Here is an 18,259-nt window from a genome sequence, read left to right as displayed (position 1 = left end):
CGTGGAACCGCAGCTGTAGCACACGGGAGGGTCACGGTTCCCTGTATACTCTTCAAAACCAATGCTTGCTCTCTGTGGGCGGTAAGCGAGTTCGTTCTCTCTTGGGTAACTCGCCTCCGGTGTTCGCTGGGATCGGTTGTATCGGTCGTAATTGGGGTCCTGGTAGTAGGGTCGACGTTGCTCTGGTCGCGTCCCGGCATCATAAGTCACGGGGCCTTGTCGATAATACCGTGGCTCTGCCCTTTTCTTTTTCGTCACGGAGTCACCGAAGCGCTCTTTGATTTGCGAAACAAATCTTTCCCATGTTGTGAATGTCTCCTCGTTGTTGTCAAACCACACCAACGCGGTATCCGTAAGAAAGAACACAACGTTGGAAAGCTGGGAAGTGCTATTCCACTTGTTGTAGGCGCTCACCCGTTTGTAATGGATGAGCCATTCATCGACGTCTTCGCCCGGTTTTCCGGCGAAGGGACGTGCATCTCGTAGTTGCTGGGCAGAACTGGCAGAGGTTGGGACAGGCCGTTGCTCTTCCGCGTCGCGGGACATCTCCAACTCCGCTGGGTTCGGTGGGAGTCCAGCAAGGCGGCGGCTTCGACGAAGAACTTGCGGTATAACCTCCGTCTTCGGGTGTCGATTACCCAGCACCTTCCACCACAACTGTTACGGAGAGTTGGGCAGAAATGACTTTATTTACAGGAGATGGATGATGGTGAGCGCGCAACCAGGCCTAGAAGCACTTCGTCCTCCTCTTCTTGTATGCTCGTTACAATATTGCTGCGGAAAGAGTGGCTGCAACAGGCAAATATTGTCGAAGCAGGTCCGCTGCATGCCTTACGACTCAAGTGTTTTCATCGTGGCATCTTGACTTGACCTACTACAGATTTGACCACTTGTGTTGTTTGCTTTCAGTCTAGGCTCTATTGCCTCCATATGGTAGAACGTAATTATTATCGCTTAGCGCATTCTCCTTATTTTTCGTTTTGTTGTGATTTTTTATAATACAGTGTCTGGTGACTTTCCATCTCTATATTCTATCTCTACTGCCATGTTGCCACATCAATGACGTAACAGTCATGATAGGCAAGAGGAATTGTTGGAAACATTATCATAGGATCAAGATGTTCTGAACAAAAATAGCTAAAAATTTGGACTTTATTAAAGAAACAAATTCAATTACAAAAACGCTCACTCAATGTGGACTTGTATTTCAACATATGCATCGGACGTTTGAAGTCAATAACGGATTGAAGACCGCACCCCCTTCACACCTAAAACTCATTCCAAAGTGAAGCAAGCACCATCACTACGCTTTAGGCGCTCTAGTCTAGAGAGTGTACTGTTTTCCTAAACGGTGTTCAAGAAAACCTGAGCATCTGCTTTATGTGAAAAGAATGTCACGAATGGCTTAAATATTTTGTACACTTGGGTTTCCTGCTTGATCGCGGCGTGCCACGAGACACCAAAAGGTAGTCCTAAATGGCGCGTTACCTGGCACTTCATGTTTTTCCTAGAACAAGCAAAAAATTCGGGATGTAGTACAGGATAGCGGCACAATCATTTTTGTTTATTTTTTTTCTCTTATTCTATGTCGTCAACAACTATTCTTTGATATTTCTTCGTTTATTTCACAAATATTTGATGTCTTCTTTTTCATATACACATCACGCTTGGATATTCCTGACAAAAAGTTCCTCTCACACTGGGTGGAAATGTAAGTCTTTTTTGCGTAGTTACAAAATAATTCTACAGATATATGTCACAAAATCGAGTACATCTCTCGCACTTCTGAACAAGTTTCTAGGTCTCCTCAACCCCGGTTGCTGTGAGAAGTACTGGTCCCGGATCTGAACGGTCGGAGCCCTAGTGTGCGCTGAAACGCAGCATGACCACCCAATAACCACTCTAATGCAATGTTGGCGCATCAATAACGTAACAGTCATCATAGGCAAGAGGAAGTACTGAAAACATTATCATAGAATAAATGCGTTCTGAGCAAAAATAGGAAGCAGTTAGACTTCATTAAAGAAAAAAATTCAATTACAAAAAGGCTCAGTTAATGTGGTCTTGGTGTCTTTATTGGAGACAACGGCCGACTACTGAAGCCCGCCTCCTCATAACTACTGCCCAACTCATAGCAGCCATTGAGAAGCGCCCTAGATTGTGTAATGAACTCTATCATTTGGTTTAGCCAAGGCCTCTTCTCATTGCTTGAAATATTATGACATCGCTTTACAAAACTGCTCCGTCCTTTCTTTACTTGAGCGACGGTCTTATGGCGGATGCAGCTTTATACGCATGTGTAACCTGTGAGAAAGTCCATTGACTGCATATCGGTCTCTTAATGTATAAACTATCACAAAAAAGCGTACCTGTTCTGTGCGCATTGCGAACGCACGGCCGAACTTACAAGAGGGAAGCCAGCCTCCCTTCTTTTTTTATTGCTTTCTCTTTCACTGACCCCCCGCGGACTCGGAGCTGTGCGCGAGACAAAGGAGCCGCTCCCTTCGTGCGGTTCCTGGAACTGACCCAGTGACGACGCTGCGAGGTGTCGGGTGGTGTTTCCCGGGCCTGGGGGACGACAACGGGGACGGAAACAGCGGTTCAAGAAGCGCGGGACCGCCAGACTCGCCCCACCAGCCCTAGAGACAGGACCACTTTTTTACGGGGCTAAAAACTGAACGTCTTGCGTGTTTTTAACTTGCTTTTTGACCTTCCCAATGTTATTAAAGTTTGTTTTAAATATTCAACTTCGTTCGACCCGTTATCTAGCTGGATAGCGGGCGCTTTGATCCCGTCAAGTGCGATCCGCGAGGCCAGCATAGTAAAAAAGTGAAGTCGATCTGCCATCGGCGCCCAACTCAACATCCACCACAGTGGGATACGTCGCACGGCAAGACCTCGGGTTTGGCAATGACATCCGCCTACTGCAAGGACACGGCATCGCCAAGGTCTTGAGCTGCTGACGTCACACAAGGCAACGACAAGGTGGGCTCGTTTCAAATTTCATCGCGCAGCTTAGCAGTCTTCACTTCATACGTCCGCTTTGAGTGAGATACGTCGTGAAGCACGCACGCCAATAGGGATCAGGACAAGCTGACGCCTAAAACCTCTCAAGATATAACAGCAGAGCATGAAGCTTCTACGGCAAACATTAGATGACAAAGAGCAACTGCGCTTTCCATGAAAGGCAAAGAAGCGCATGAAACGAGCCGCGAAGAACACTGTCAGAGAGTAGACGCTGCATGGAAGAACGTGGAGACCGCTATTACCAAGTTGTCATGTGCAAAAGACGAAGACATTAACAGCGCGTCAACGCAGCTTCGTGCAAGCTATGAGCGCTACGAGCACGTCACCGCCAGATACGCTACCTTCTTCGCCAAAACGAACACATCTGAATCCCGGCAGGAATTAGAGCTTTAGAAGGCAATCGACGCAGATCGTGATGTGACTGTAAGAGACAAGTTGCATGAGGCTACAGAACGAGAACGCGACCGCTTACAAGAGACAACGTCGCAGCACTCTCAATCGGCCTACTCAAGCGCTTCTTCGAGGTCACGACGATCGGGCTCGTGAATAATCAGCCTAGCCGCCATACAGGCACGCGCGCAAGCAGAAGCCGTCCGGGTCAGAGCAGAGTTTGGTCGCAGAGAGGCCGCGATGCGCATTGAGAAGGCAAGAATTAAGGCTGAATTGGATATTTTGCTGCATGAAAAAGAAGCGGCAGCTGCAGAAGCACAGGCAAATGCGCTCGAGGAAGCCGCGGAGCAGGATGGCGGGGAGCGCGTGCGCACGCTCCCTTCTGTAGACCGAACGCAGCTAACTAGGAGCTTTATCAATGAAGAGGATGCTCTACGCGACGCTGCGCTTGTGTTTCCTGAGGTGGATGTTTCCAACTCTAGCGGCCGCGTAATCAATGCTCACACGTCGTCGGGGGCCACCACAGCTGCGAATGATTCGATGAGCCAGCGAGCTGATAAACGGCCACTTGACAATAATGCTGCCCCTAACAACCCAAGTTCAAAGCATGCTGGAGCTACGAGTGGTCCTATGGATTTACAAGTTGATCCGCAGCCGCCTGTGTATGCGCCGACACACAACAGCTCAAGCTTAGAGCTAGCCGATGTTCTTAAATTCCTGTGCCGCAAAGACCTTGTTTCAAGCGGTCTTACCAAGTTTGATGATCGACCTGAGAACTTTCGCGCTTGGAGGTCATCGTTCAAAGGCGTCGTCAGAGATCTAGGTCTTTCTGCCCAGGAAGAGCTCGACCTTCTCATCAAATGGTTTGGTCCTGAATCGTCACACCAGGCTCGGAGGTTGAAATCAGTGCACGTCGAAGACTTTTCAACGGGCTTGAACGTCGTGTGGAAACGGCTAGACGAGACATTTGGGCGCCCTGAGGCAATTGAGGATGCGTCGCTGAAGCGGCTGGAAGACTTCCCGAAAATAGCTTACCGGGATAATAACAGACTCCAAGAGCTTGGCGACCTTCTACTAGAACTCGAGGCTGCGAAAACTGATCCGTATCTAGCCGGTCTTAGCTATTTGGATACCTCAAGAGGGGTAAACAAAATTGTCTCGAAGTTGCCGCCTGGACTTCAAGAGAATTGTATGTCAGCAGGGTCGAAATATAAGAAAGAACACAACATTGCATTTCCACCCTTTTCGGTCTTCTGCAAATTTGTCAGAGATCAGGCCAGCATGCGGAACGACCCAAGTTTCATCTTACACCCACAAAATGCCTCGTATGAATTCAATCCAAGAAAGGAAGGCAATGTTACCAAGAACACACGGCAAAGATCATCTGTGTCAGCGAGAAAAACAGACGTGGATCCTGCTTCTGCAAAGATTAATCAAGATGCCACTATTAACGAGCAGCTGCTGGAATCTAAAGACTTAGAACGGTGGTGCCCACATCACAAAAAATCTCACCCTTTGGAAAGGTGTCGCGCATTCCGCAACAAAACCTTGGAAGAGCGGCTATCTTTCCTAAAGAAGCAAGGGATTTGCCTACGATGCTGCTCATCTAAGAACCACATGCAGAGGCAATGTCAGGCAGTTGTGATGCACCGCATATGCGACAGTGGTGACCATGCCACAGCGCTTCACCCAGCATCGCCAATCTCAGAGCCGTCAAAGAGCAGTGCGTCTGAGCAGAGTACCGCAGAAAACTCAGAAAGACGAGTCACATCTAGGCGTACCGAAGTGGCAAACGCTGGAAACGACACTCGGTCTTGCGCTAAAATTTGCCTCGTAGAGGTGACCCATGAAACTCAGCCTCAGAAGACACTCAGAGGCTACGTGATCCTTGACGATCAGAGTAATCGCTCGTTGGTTAGGCCTGAACTTCTCAACGAGTTCCAGGTGAAGGGGACCCCTACGCAGTACACGCTACGCACTTGCTCCGGCAGCACTGAAGTGGTTGGAAGAATTGCTCAAGGCTTCTTCGTGCAGAGCGTGTCAGGCGAAATCAAGTTTCCTCTTCCGCCTCTCCTCGAGTGCGAGGAAATCCCTGAAAACAGAGGTGAAATTCCAACACCTGACACTGCACGGCACTACCCGCACTTGAGGGCTGTAGCAACTCAGATACCGCCTCTTGATGAGGCTGGAATACTGCTCCTCCTTGGCCGAGAGATCCTGAGAGCGCACAAGGCTCGTAAACTAATTAACGGACCCCCCGACGCTCCGTATGCTCAGAAGCTCGACCTCGGTTGGGTCATTGTCGGCGATGTTTGCGTCGGTCGCACGCGAAAAACAAGCAGCGTCAATGTGTTCAAGACCCATGTACTGGACAACGGACGACCATCTCTATTCGAGCCATGCTCGAGGCATTTCTTTGTAAAGGAAGCACCGATTCTCTACGCTGCGGATAGAGTCCCAAAAGATTTACATTTGGCAACATTGGATGACACTTTAGCTCCGAATCTTTTCAAAACGACTGAAGAAGACAACCAGCGTGCTTTCTCCATAGAAGACAGGACATTCCTCAAAATGATGAATAGTGAATTTACCCAAGACAAGTTGAACAATTGGGTTGCCCGTCTCCCCTTTCGCACACCGCGAAGTCGGCTTCCGAACAACAGAGAACAAGCTCTGTCTCGTCTGCTCTCGCTACGACGTACCTTGCGAAAAAACCCAGAGACAAGGGAACGTTTCGTCAGCTTCATGAACGAGCTCTTCATCAAAGGTCATGCAGAGGAAGCTTCACCACTTCACGCGGACGAAGAATGCTGGTATCTGCCCATATTCGGCGTTCACCACCCCCAGAAGCCTGATCAAATCCGAGTCGTATTCGACTCTAGCGCTCAGCATGAAGGGGTATCTCTCAACAGCGTTCTCCTGAGCGGCCCTGACCTGATAAACAACCTCGTGGGGATCTTGATACGCTCCCGGCAAGAACCAGTGGCAGTTACAGCAGACGTCCAGCAGGTGTTCTACAGTTTCATGGTTCGCGAGGACCATCAAAACTACCTGAGGTTCCTCTGGTTTAAGGGCAACGATATCTCTAGAGAAATTATAGAGTGTCGAATGAAGGTTCACGTTTTCGGCAACAGCCCATCACCAGCTGTTTCTACGTATGGCCTTCGACGAACTGCCCAACAAGCTGCCCCACAATTTGGTGAAGATGCCAGAAAGTTCGTTGAAAGAGACTTCCACGTCGATGATGCGCTGAAGTCTCTCCAAAAGAAGAAGACACCATTAGTCTGCTGCAAAGAACGCAGAAAATGCTTGCAACAGCTAACATAAGGCTGCACAAAATAGCTTCGAACAGGCAGAATGTGCTGAATGCATTTTCTCCAGAAGACCCCGCCCAGGAACTCAAGAATCTCGACTTTGCCAAAGACATGTCGCTTACGCAGAGAAGTCTCGGGCTACTGTGGGACATAGGCAACGACAGCTTCGTCTTCAGGGCTCCTCTTCTAGACAGGCACGCGTCGAGGAGTGTTGTCGACCGTCAACAGCCTTTATGACCCACTAGGTTTTGGGGCTCCAATAACGGTCCAAGGCAAGTTCCTCCTCCGTGATCTCGTGACGAAGGGTTATGACTGGGACACACCACTTTCGGACGAAAAGAAGCAGATCTGGGACGAGTGGAAGAACTCTCTCCAGGCACTGCATCATCTTCACGTGCGAAGAACATATGCGCCAGTCTCGACGCTTGAAGCCGAAAGTAGGGACATACACGTATTTTCAGACGCGTCCACAAGGGCCGTCGCAGCGGTGGCATACCTACGCGTGACCGACAAGCAAGGAAACAGACACGTCGGATTTGTCATGGGAAAGGCCAAGCTCGCTCCACAACCAGAGCACACTATCCCAAGGCTTGAGTTGTGTGCAGCGGTGCTTGCTGTGGAAATGGCCGATTCCATACTACGGGAGTTGGACTTCAAGCCGAACTCGGTCACGTTCTACACGGACAGCAAAGTGGTCTTGGGTTACATACAAAACGAAACAAGAAGATTCTACGTGTATGTGGCCAACCGAGTACAGCGCATACGTAGCAGCACGCAGCCTGAACAATGGAAATATGTTCACACCGAACAAAATCCAGCAGACCACGCCACTAGAGCGATTGCTGCGGCACAGCTTAAGAGCACGAACTGGCTGTCTGGGCCTGAATTTCTCTCACAACGAGAAGAGGAAGCATCGTCGTCAGGCTTCGCTCTCCTAAATCCTGATGAAGATAGAGAAATATGACCTGAAATTCGCACTCTCGCGACGGAGGTTAACAAAAGACAACGACTAGGAGCCGAACGCTTTCTTAGGTTCTCAAGCTATAAATCTCTCGCTCGTGCTGTGGGAAATCTGATCGGGGTTGTCCGACGCGCAAAGAGCACGTCACAAGAAGAGATAGCTCCCGTTGAGGCGCTCTCTAAATCCAGACTCGTCATCATTCGCGCAATACAGCAAGACGCATTTTTTTGAGGAGATACGCTGTATCCAGAGAGGAGAACCAGTCCACAAGACAAGCTCGCTTCGACGGCTTGACCCATTTTTAGATGCCAATGGCTTGATTCGCGCCGGCGGCCGTTTGAACAGAGGCGATCTTCCGGACGATGAGAAACACCCTCTATTAATGCCGGGTCGGCACCATGTCACGACGCTTCTCGTGCGCCACCACCATGAATGCGTGCAACACCAGGGCCGCCACTTCACGGAAGGAGCCGTACAAACGGGTGGTTATTGGATCGTCGGAGGTAAAAGGTGCATCTCATCCGTGTTGGAGGCATGCATTTCATGCAAGAAGCTGCGAGGGCGCTTTCACAGCCAGAAGATGGCTGACCTTCCGGCAGACAGAATCAGCACAGATCCTCCTTTCACGAATGTTGGAATTGACGTTTTCGGTCCCGGGATGGTTGCCTCTCGCCGAACGAGAGGTGGTGTTGCAAACAGCAAGTGCTGGGCAGTTATGTTCGCTTGCTTAAGCATTCGCGCAGTATACATTGAGCTGATTGAATCATTGGACACGTCAAGTTTCATTAATGCCTTGCGAAGGTTCTTATCAGTGCGAAGACCCATCAAGCTAATACGCTCTGATTGCGGGACCAATTTTATCGGAGCATGCAGAGAACTTGGAATCAGCGCAGAGGGCATTCATCGCTCACAAATCGGCAAGTTCCTCGCCGGAAACGGCTGCAAATGGATATTCAATCCACCGCACGCGTCCCACATGGGCGGGGTTGGATCTGATGATCGGAATTGCGCGCCGCATTCTTGACTCAATGCTCATGCAGTCACGTCATCAACGGCTCACGCATGACATTCTTGCAACGTTTTTGGCAGAAGTTGCAGCCATCATTAATGCCAGGCCCATAACTCCCACTTCGTCTGACACCGAAGATCCCACCATCCTAACTCCGGCGACACTTCTAACCCAAAAACACGGAAGCGCATCTATAACAACTGGGCAATTAGACACAACTAACCTATACAAACGGCATTGGCGTCAAGTGCAAAACCTGGCTGACGAGTTCTGGAAGCGCTGGCGCGCAACGTATATCACTACTTTGCAATCACGCCGAAAATGGCAAGCAGCTAATGCCCGTCCTCAAAGAAGGCGACATCGTTCTGCTCAAAGATAAAGAAGCAACCCGCAACGACTGGCCCGTCGGAGTGATTACACGAAGCTTGCCCAGTGCAGATGGAAGGGTACGCAAGGTCGAGGTGAAGACAGCCAGAAACGGGGTTGTAAAGACATTCTTCTGGCCAACGACAGAAGTTGTGCGTTTGCTGTCACCGTGATATACTGGTGGTGTATAACAACGCAGACACCAGACGGGGAGTGTTCTGTGCGCATCGCGAACGCACGGCCGAACTTACAAGAGGGAAGCCAGCCTCCCTTCTTTTTTTTATTGCTTTCTCTTTCACTGACCCCTCGCGGACTCGGAGCTGTGCGCGAGACAAATGAGCCGCTCCCTTCGTGCGGTTCCTGGAACTGACCCAGTGACGACGCTGCGAGGTGTCCGGTGGTGTTTCCCGGGCCTGGGGGACGACAACGGGGACGGAAACCGCGGTTCAAGAAGCGCGGGACCGCCAGACTCGCCCCACCAGCCCTAGAGACAGGACCACTTTTTTACGGGGCTAAAAACTGAACGTTTTGCGTGTTTTTGTAGCGTTAGCTACACTGGCCTAGCCAAGCCCGTTTCGCGCGGCACATCAAGAGCAGTGCTGCGCATGCGCAAGGATCAGTGATGTCACACGGCTTGCGCACCGGAGCCACCGGAGCCGGCACCTCTCGCGCACTCCGCCGCCGCCGCGCGCGACTCACCGCCGCCGGTCTGCGCATTCCAGAGGAGTGACGTCGTAGCCGTGGTAGACGCACTGGCGCCGGCGCGCGCTCGCTGTGCAGTCGCCGTCTGACACTGCGCTGGAGCCGCTGCGCTTCTGACTGGCGTTTGCCAGTGTGGTATAGCCATGGAGAAGGAGAGCGCAAAGCGCAAATGCTGCTCAGCAGCGCAGAAGAACGGAGAAGCTTGACTCATCGGATCCCGAAGTAGTTGCCTGGCAATTAGCGGTTGAGCGTAGGAGGAATGAACAGAAGAAGGCTATATACATGTGCCACATAATACGTATACCGCGTGTGTGTCATTGGAGCAGCATTAAGCATGACAATCAAGCTAATCCTTGACAATCTAGACAACCAGGAAAGCTAAGAATAATCAGCTGAACCTATGCTAACGCTACGTATATCCTGGCATAGCCGAGCTAAGCCACTGCAACATTTTAACTTGCTTTTTGACCTTCCCAATGTTATGAAAGTTTGTTTTAAATATTCAACTTCGTTCGACCCATTATCTAGCTGGATAGCGGACGCTTTGATCCCGTCAAGTTCGATCCGCGAGGCCAGCATAGTACCTAACATGCACCGGGGCTTCCATATCAGTTTTAGCCCCATGCTTATCAATAACTCATATTTATGCAATATTTGTTGATTATATAATACATACGGTGAACAAAGCACCATTTCCAGAGATTCCATGTAGTGTCCAGCTTGTGCGTTTATCAAATAAATAGGCTTTTATGGCATGGTTATCCTGAGCATCAATTTTTTTATTCTGAGTCTTCAGTTAAGAAAAAAAGCCATTCTGGCGGAAGCCATCTTACAATTATTGCGAGATGGATTCTGCAAAACTGCGGTGGCATTCAAACAAACCCTGTCCGTCGGTCGGCGCAATGAATTACGCGGTGTTATAATGTCCGCTGACACGGCTGTTGTGATGACTGTCAGGTAACCGCTTAAGTCCGACAGTGCGCTATAGAAATCTCCTGTGACAGCTAAGTTTGTAGTACAATTCGGTTTTTTCTTATAGCAGAAAGATTCAAGATTCCCTAAATGGGGAGCGTATTGGAGAGCTTATCTCGCTAGGTTAGGTGAATGCAATATCACAAATCAGGCATAATCTTAAAAACATCTACATGACAATACACTGATTAGAAGGCTTTGATCTGTATTTTGATTGCACCAATTATTCTAACATATGCTAACAGAAGGCAAAGAAAAATGTAGAAATGGAAAACATCGCAATACACGGTACTATTTATCTTCGTATTAGTAACCAAAAACGCCACGAAAATAACAACACACATTTAAACAGAAACTCTGCACATTGTAATTTGAAAGACTGCCGAGTGTAAGGTCCACTCCATTTTTTTAAATTACAGGATGCTTGCCGCGTTCATTCCGAAAATGACGAGCACGGCTAAGCAAAACAAAGGCACATGTATTACCTGTTGAAGGGTTTTCTGTTTATTTACAGTGTGAGCGCGACCCATTGATGTCTCTTCATCTCTACACATCATCACTTGTAAAAATTCATCATCTGTATCTATCATAAACCGCCCAGCTTGTTCTTCGTCTAGGCTCGATGGAATAAACGGATCCTTATAAGTGATGGAGGTGATTTTCGTTCCCCGAGACATCTCGCCCTTCTCACTGGAGCTCTATCCCGGTTGCTGCATACCGTTTATGTCTGCTCAACACAATCCGAGCACGTCCGCTATTACCACCTCATCACAGCCTTCGCCTTCCGTCGTGACCATCCAGATAAATCATTATAAATAGCTTGTTTGACATTATTTTACATAAATACTTTGAATGTGTGGCCACATTTCTATGTAATCTACACAATATGACGTTCAGTATGAAAACCCTAATGTAAATGTTTTCTCACACGATGTACAAAAAGCTGCTGGCTATGCTTTCCAAGTTGTAATCGTGTAGAACGCATTCCCATTAAGTGTTTCCAACTACCACCTTCCGGCGAGTGCACATTCCGAAAGGGGGGGGGGTGTACTTTTACAGTCTTCCACGGAACATTTCGAAAACTTACACCAAAGGACGCCAGAACCTCAGGGGGTGTTCTTTTTTTGTAATATCAGGAACACGAGCAGAACCCGAATTGAAGAACCTCGATCAAAATAACAACAGTCACCCATTCAGAACAAAACGGATAATAAATTGTTGGTTATATATGTTACAAGCCGTTCCGGTACATTGGAGAAGGCACCAGCAAGTGGAGGAAGCCGACGACGGAAGAAGCACTCGTGTGGTTGTTCTCCCGCCTTCTCGGTTTCGCTCTCTATATATTTCGTGAATACATTTCTTCTTTAGCTTTGCCTATTCTTATCCCCGTCACATTTTTGATGGAGGTACGGGATACCAACTCGAGACAACGGAGCTCCGCAGCTGCCGGCGCATTGCTCTTCCACAATGACTGATGAGATGGTTCCTACCGCAACTGTAGCAACTTGAGCGGTTGTCGTTGCCCAATCAAAAGACCCAGGCTCGTTTTGAGGGTCTGATATATCGACATCGATGAGTGGTTGGCAATGTACGAGCGTGCAAGTAAGAATAACCGATGGGATGATACGGTCATGTTGGCCAACATTCTATTTTATCTTCAAGGTACAGCAATGGTGTGGTTCCAGAATCACGAAGAGAAAATCAGAAGCTGGCATACCAGCAAGGAAAAGATACGCGGTCTTTTCGGCAACGCCCTCGGTCAAAAGATGGTGGCGAAAAAGGAGCTAGCATCACATGCCCAAACATCAACAGAATCCTACCTGTCTTACATACATGATGTGCTGGCCCTTTGCCGCAAAGCGCCAGGCGGTATGGCAGAGTCGGAAAAAGTGGGACGCGTCCTAAAAGGGATAGCAGAAGATGCATTTATTCTGTTAATCTGCAAGATTTGTGACACAGTAGATGCCAACATAAAGGAGCGCAAGCGTTTTGAAAATGCCAAGAGTAGACGTATTGCCCATCAATTCGGTCGACTTCCCCACACGGCAGCAACATCGTCGTGCGAAGACGTACCTCCGCCACAGCTGCCGCTAACCACTGAACACGCGACGAAGATCATACGGCGTGAACTTGACGCTATGTCACCTGCTTCAGAGTGTTTTCGTGCCTGTGAGTCTAGCTCTACCAAGGCACCGCTTGCCCAAGCCATCGTTCGCCAGGAGCCATCCAATGCTGGCCTGGACTCGGTGTGCGCCGTCGCCTCCTCCAGCCCGACGGACCGTTCCCCAGTTTTGTACGCCCAAGTCCAGAAGCTACGTCCCCGCAGTCCAGCTGAGTGGAGGACTGCTGACGACCGGCCCATTTTCTTTAATTTTCGTCGGATTTGTCATGTCACCCACTATTGCGGTAACCGGTGGTCTTGGCCTCATGCGCCCTATGCTCATAACCGTCGCCCTCAAACCGATCCTGACCTCTTCGAGCCTTACCGCGAGTCCCCTCAGGACAACGGTGGTGACGCTCCAATCATGCCATACCGTCGTTCACCATCTCCGTGCGGTCACCAGTCCCATGCGCTGTTGTCCCGTCGCCCCATCGCCTCGCTCCCCACCATTCCGCCACCCTGAATCGCTGACTGCGCGCCTGCCTCCGGAAAACTAGACGCTGCATTGGTGATGCTGCATTGATGACTCGCCTGCAAAGTCCTCTGATCACTTTGCCGACAAGACGCAACCTAACTGACGTTTAAGCGAACGGTGTACTCGTCGCTGCTCTCATTGACAGGGGCGCACAAATATCTGTGATGTGTTCAGAGCTTCATCACCGCTTGAAGAAAGTCCTCACACCGCCCACGTTATCAGCCATTCTTGTCGCCGACGGTGGAACCCTTCCTGTCCTTGGGATGTGCTCAGTATGCATGTGTAGTCAACTGCTCTACGACTGTGCTCCTTGTTGTGCTCGAGCAGTGCTCCCATGAACTCATCCTCAGCATGGACTTCCTTTCAGCGCATTCCGCCCTGTTTGATTATGACAGTGGTGTGCTCCAGCTTGACCTGCTTCTTCACTCGGACGCTCCGCCCACACGTCAACCACGTTTGTGCTCCGTCGATAACGTTTGATTGCCACCTTAAGTTGTTATGTACTTGAACTTGACGTCCCAGCCTCCGATTTCTGATGGTGATTACTTGCCGACTGCAATATCCGAAGTATTATTGGCCCGAAATGTTGCCGTTTCTCAAGGTCTCGTTACCATTAGTAAGATCACAGTATCACTGCCCATCTCGAACTTAAGCTGGAGCACGCAAATTATCCCCGTAGACATGGATCTGGCTAACGTCTCTGCTGTCGACGAGCATGCAATTTCTGCATTTACTGCTGACGATTTCTCACCTTCCTCTGCGGCCACCTCCTCATCCAGTTCACCTGACTTAAGCTTCGACAAAAAGATAGCGATTGAACCCATCCCAGCACACGCTGCCGAGCTCCGGCACCTGTTGCTGTACTATCGCGACATCTTTGACTTTGATGACCGCCCTTTGGGCCAGACATCCGTTCTAAGTAATCGGATTCATACTGGAGACGCCAGCCCCACCCGACAACGTCCTTATCACGTATCTCATGTTGAGCGTCAAGTGATTCAACGCGAGGTCGACAAGATGCTCGCCAAAAACGTCATTAAGACTTCCTGTAGTCCCTGGGCATCACCTGTCGTCCTAGTAAAGAAGGATGGTAGTTGGCGCTTCTGTGTCGACTACCGTCACTTCAACAAAGTCACACGTAAGGACGTCTACCAACTGCCGCGGATTGATGACGCCCTCGACTGTCTTCACGGGTCTACATAATTCTCATCCAACGACCCCCGCTCAGGAGTGGCAGATTTCTGTCGACGACCTGGATCGCTAAAAGCCCGCATTTGTTACACGCGATGGTCTTTTCCAATTTAAAATGATGCCTTTTGGCTTATGTAATGCCCCCACCACGTTTGAAACAATGATGGACTCTGCTTCGTGGCTGCAAACGGTCGACATGCCTCTGTTATCTCGATGATGTCATTCTTTTTTCTCCAATATTTGAGAGCCACCTGACTCGTCTATCAGCAGTGCTTGGCGTTTTCCGACGAGCTGGCCTTCAGCTTAACTCTTCGAAGTGCAGCTTCGGCAGTCGTGAAATTACTGTCTGAGGTAAGCGTGTGTTTTCTCGTGGCGTCCAACCTGAACCCGACAAAATTCCTGTCGTGACAAATTTCACTGTGCCGCGTTTGGCCAAAGACGTCCGTTGGCTTGTGCTCGTATTTCCGGCGTTTTGTCAAGAACTTTGCCGACATTGCCCAACCGCTAACACAGCTCCTGCAGAAGGACATCACATTTACATGGGGTCATGAACAAGCCGATGCATTCCGCACGTTCACCAGATTGCTTACCACTCCTCCCATCTTGACGCATTTTGACCCCACAGCGCCTACAGACGTTCGAACCGACGCCAGTGGACACGGCATCAGCGCTGTTCTCGCTCAGCGGCAACCAGGCCAAGACTGCGTCATCGCCTACGCCAGTAGCTTCCTCTCTCCTTCCGAGCGCAAGTTCTCGATCACTGTACGAGAATGCCTTGCTCTAGTTTGGACAGTCGCAAAATTTTGACCGTACTTGTTTGTCCGTACCTTTTCGGTCATCACGGATCACCATGCGCTGTGCTGGCTCTCGTCCCTCAAAGACCAGACTGGACGACTTGGTCGCTGGGTGCTGAAGCTTCAAGAATACAGCTTTGATGACCTTTACAAGTCCGGCGCCCTGCACCAGTACGCCGATTGCCTATCACGTGTTCCCGTCGAAGCTCCCGACTCCACCGCCCACGATTCCTACGCCTCCATTCTCGCCATCTCCGACTTGAGTGACATACGCAATCAACAGCTCAGCGATATGCAAACTTGCGGTCCATCATTGATCGTCTATGCGCTACTACCTCCCACCCGTCCCTCCACCTGTTCGTGCTCCGTGATTACATTGTCTATTGTCGCAATACCAACCCCGATGGTCTAGAGCGTCTGCTCGTCTTACCTACGACTCTACGTTCTACTCTCCTCCACCAGCTCCACGATGCCCCAACAGCCGGACACCTCGGAGTGTCCCGTACATACGACCGCGTGCGCGTCGGTTCTTCTCGCCAGACCTTTACCGTTTTGTATGCCGGTAGGTTGACGCTTGTGAGTCCTGCCAGTGCCGCAAAAGCCCATCCTTGTTGCTCGCGGGTCCACTTTAGCCTATCGACATTCCAACTGTCCTGTTCTGCCGTGTGGGTGGCGATCTTGTTGGATTCCCAACTTCTTTTACGGGTAACAAGGGAATTGCTGTAGCTACTGACTGCGCCACACGATATAGCATCACGCGGGCACTGCCGACAAGCTGTGCCACTGACGTCGTGAACTTTCTGCTTCACTGTGTCATTCTCTACCACGGCGCGCCACGACAACTGCTGATCGATCGCGGTCGTTCATTTCTTTCAAAAGCCTTTGAAGACATCCTTCGTTCGTGTTCCACGCGTCAAAAGCTAACCACGCCCTACCATCCGCAAAGAAATGGACTTACCGAGGGTTTTAATCGCACGCTGACCACGATGCTCTCGATGCAAGTTTCCGCTGATCATCATGATTGGGACATGACTTTACCATATGTGACATTCGCTTACAACTCGCCCCGCCACGACACCGCCGGCTTCCCCCCGTCCTACCTGTTGTTTGGCCGCCACCCAACGCTGCCCTTTGAGACTCTCCTGCCATCAGCTGCCGACGATCCTACAGAGTACTAGCGCAATGCTGTTGCTAGGGCTCACACCGCTCGCCAGATTGCACGCGATCGCCTCTTTGCCTCGCAGATCTAAAAAAAGCCCGCTATGACAGCCACCACAGTACCGTTCACTTCTGTCCGGGCTTTTTGGTTCTTGTTTGCACGCCGTCCCGCCACGTGGTTCTGTCTTCGAAGCTTCTGTCTCACTAATCTGGCCCCTACAAGGTTTTCCGGCAGCTCAGTGAAGTCACCTATGAAGTTGTTGCCGGTGAGATGGGTTTATTTACAAGATGATCGAGGGGGCGTAGAGACGAGATTGCAGGCCGTCAGGCATAGCTCTACACCACGTGCACTCCTTTCATTTCCTCTTCTTCGGCACCTCCGCGCAGCGTAACATCTTCCTCCGGCGCAGACGAAGCTCGCCGAGCGAGTTAAGGAACTACGTGGTTGGTAATGCTCGATTCGGGAACGCTATGATGGCAGGGCTTCAGGCGGGCCACATGAACCTCTTGTGTCTTCCGCGACCGGCAATTATTAGAAGTCAGTTTTGCTATGACGTAGTTGACGTCACTTTATCGGTTAAATATCACGAATAGACCGCTGTACGTTGCCATAAACTTGCGATACAAGCCTTTCTTCCGTGCAGGTGTCCACAGTAAAACGTGATCGCCCGAAGCGAAAGTGACAGGTATATGCCGGGCGTCATAGCGTCCCTTGGTTGAAACTTTCGAGGAGATGGTTCTTAGGCGAGCAAGCCGACGCGCTTCTTCGGCACGACACAATATCTGTGCAAAAGATGTGTCTTCGTTCAGTGTGAACAGCAAAATTGTATCCAAGAAAGTTTGGGGACTGCGAGCGTACAACAGATAGAAAGCCGCATACCCGGTTACTTTATGCTTGGCTGTATTGTAGGCGTACGTGACGAAGGGCAGCACAGCATCCCAATTCTTGTGATCAGCTGAGACGTAGAGTGACAACATGCTGGTGAGAGTACGATTCGTGCGTTCGGTCAGGCCATTGGTTTGTGGATGGTATGGCGTTGAATGCCGATAAGTAGAACCGCAAAGGCGCAGCAGATCTTCTACAACGTCGGCGGTGAATTGCCGTCCGCGGTCGCTTATAACAACACGGGGAGCGCCGTGGCGTAGGATGACAGAATGGAGCAGAAAGCACGACACGTCGGCGGCGGTAGCAGAGGTAAGCGCCGCAGTCTCAGTATAGCGTGTCAAGTAGTCGACGCACACAATTATCCAGCGACGGCCGGTAGAGCTCTTGGGAAAGGGGCCGAGCAAGTCGATACCAACTTTTTCAAATGGTGAAGTAGGGGGTTTCACTGGTTGCAAAAAGCCTGCACTAGGCGACGCCGGCTTCTTATGACATTGCCAACCTGGACAACTGGCAATGTACTGTCTTGTGCTCTTCCAAAGCTTCGGCCAATAAAAGCGCTGGCGTAATCGATGAAGCGTCCGGGAAAAGCCCAGGTGGCCCGACGTGATGTCGCCATGCATGGCGCGAAGAATCGCAGTACGCAGGCGTTCGGGAACGACTAGGAGCAACGAAGCGCCGTCAGCAGAGTAATTCTTTTTATAAAGCAGACCGTCACACAGCGTGAACGGCGTCGTCTGACCTGACGTGCGGGCAGCCTCCAATAGGGGTATCAGTGTAGGATCGCGATGTTGTTCACATTTAAAGGTACTGACGTCAGAAAACTCGGTAATGCTGGCAAGGTAGTCGTTGGTAT

At 50.2% G+C, this 18,259-nt stretch overlaps 1 protein-coding gene across 3 annotated transcripts in view; it reads left to right on the top strand.

Annotated features, from left to right (window-relative positions):
- Positions 1–18,259, top strand: part of LOC125944803 (uncharacterized) — a 204,956-nt gene that overhangs the window by 43,276 nt on the left and 143,421 nt on the right. For all 3 annotated transcript variants that reach the window (XR_007466510.1, XM_049666164.1, XM_049666163.1), the window contains one exon: positions 1,689–1,711. Coding sequence is in view for 2 of the 3 variants with exons in the window: in XM_049666164.1 (XP_049522121.1) it covers positions 1,689–1,711 (23 nt within the window). In the remaining variant the exon portion in view is untranslated. The remainder of the gene's footprint in view (positions 1–1,688; positions 1,712–18,259) is intronic.

Source organism: Dermacentor silvarum, chromosome 4, assembly GCF_013339745.2.
Source record: "Dermacentor silvarum isolate Dsil-2018 chromosome 4, BIME_Dsil_1.4, whole genome shotgun sequence".
NCBI lineage: Eukaryota > Metazoa > Arthropoda > Arachnida > Ixodida > Ixodidae > Dermacentor > Dermacentor silvarum.
Note: the sequence above shows the minus strand (reverse complement) of the source record. Positions and strands in the feature narration are given on the sequence as shown.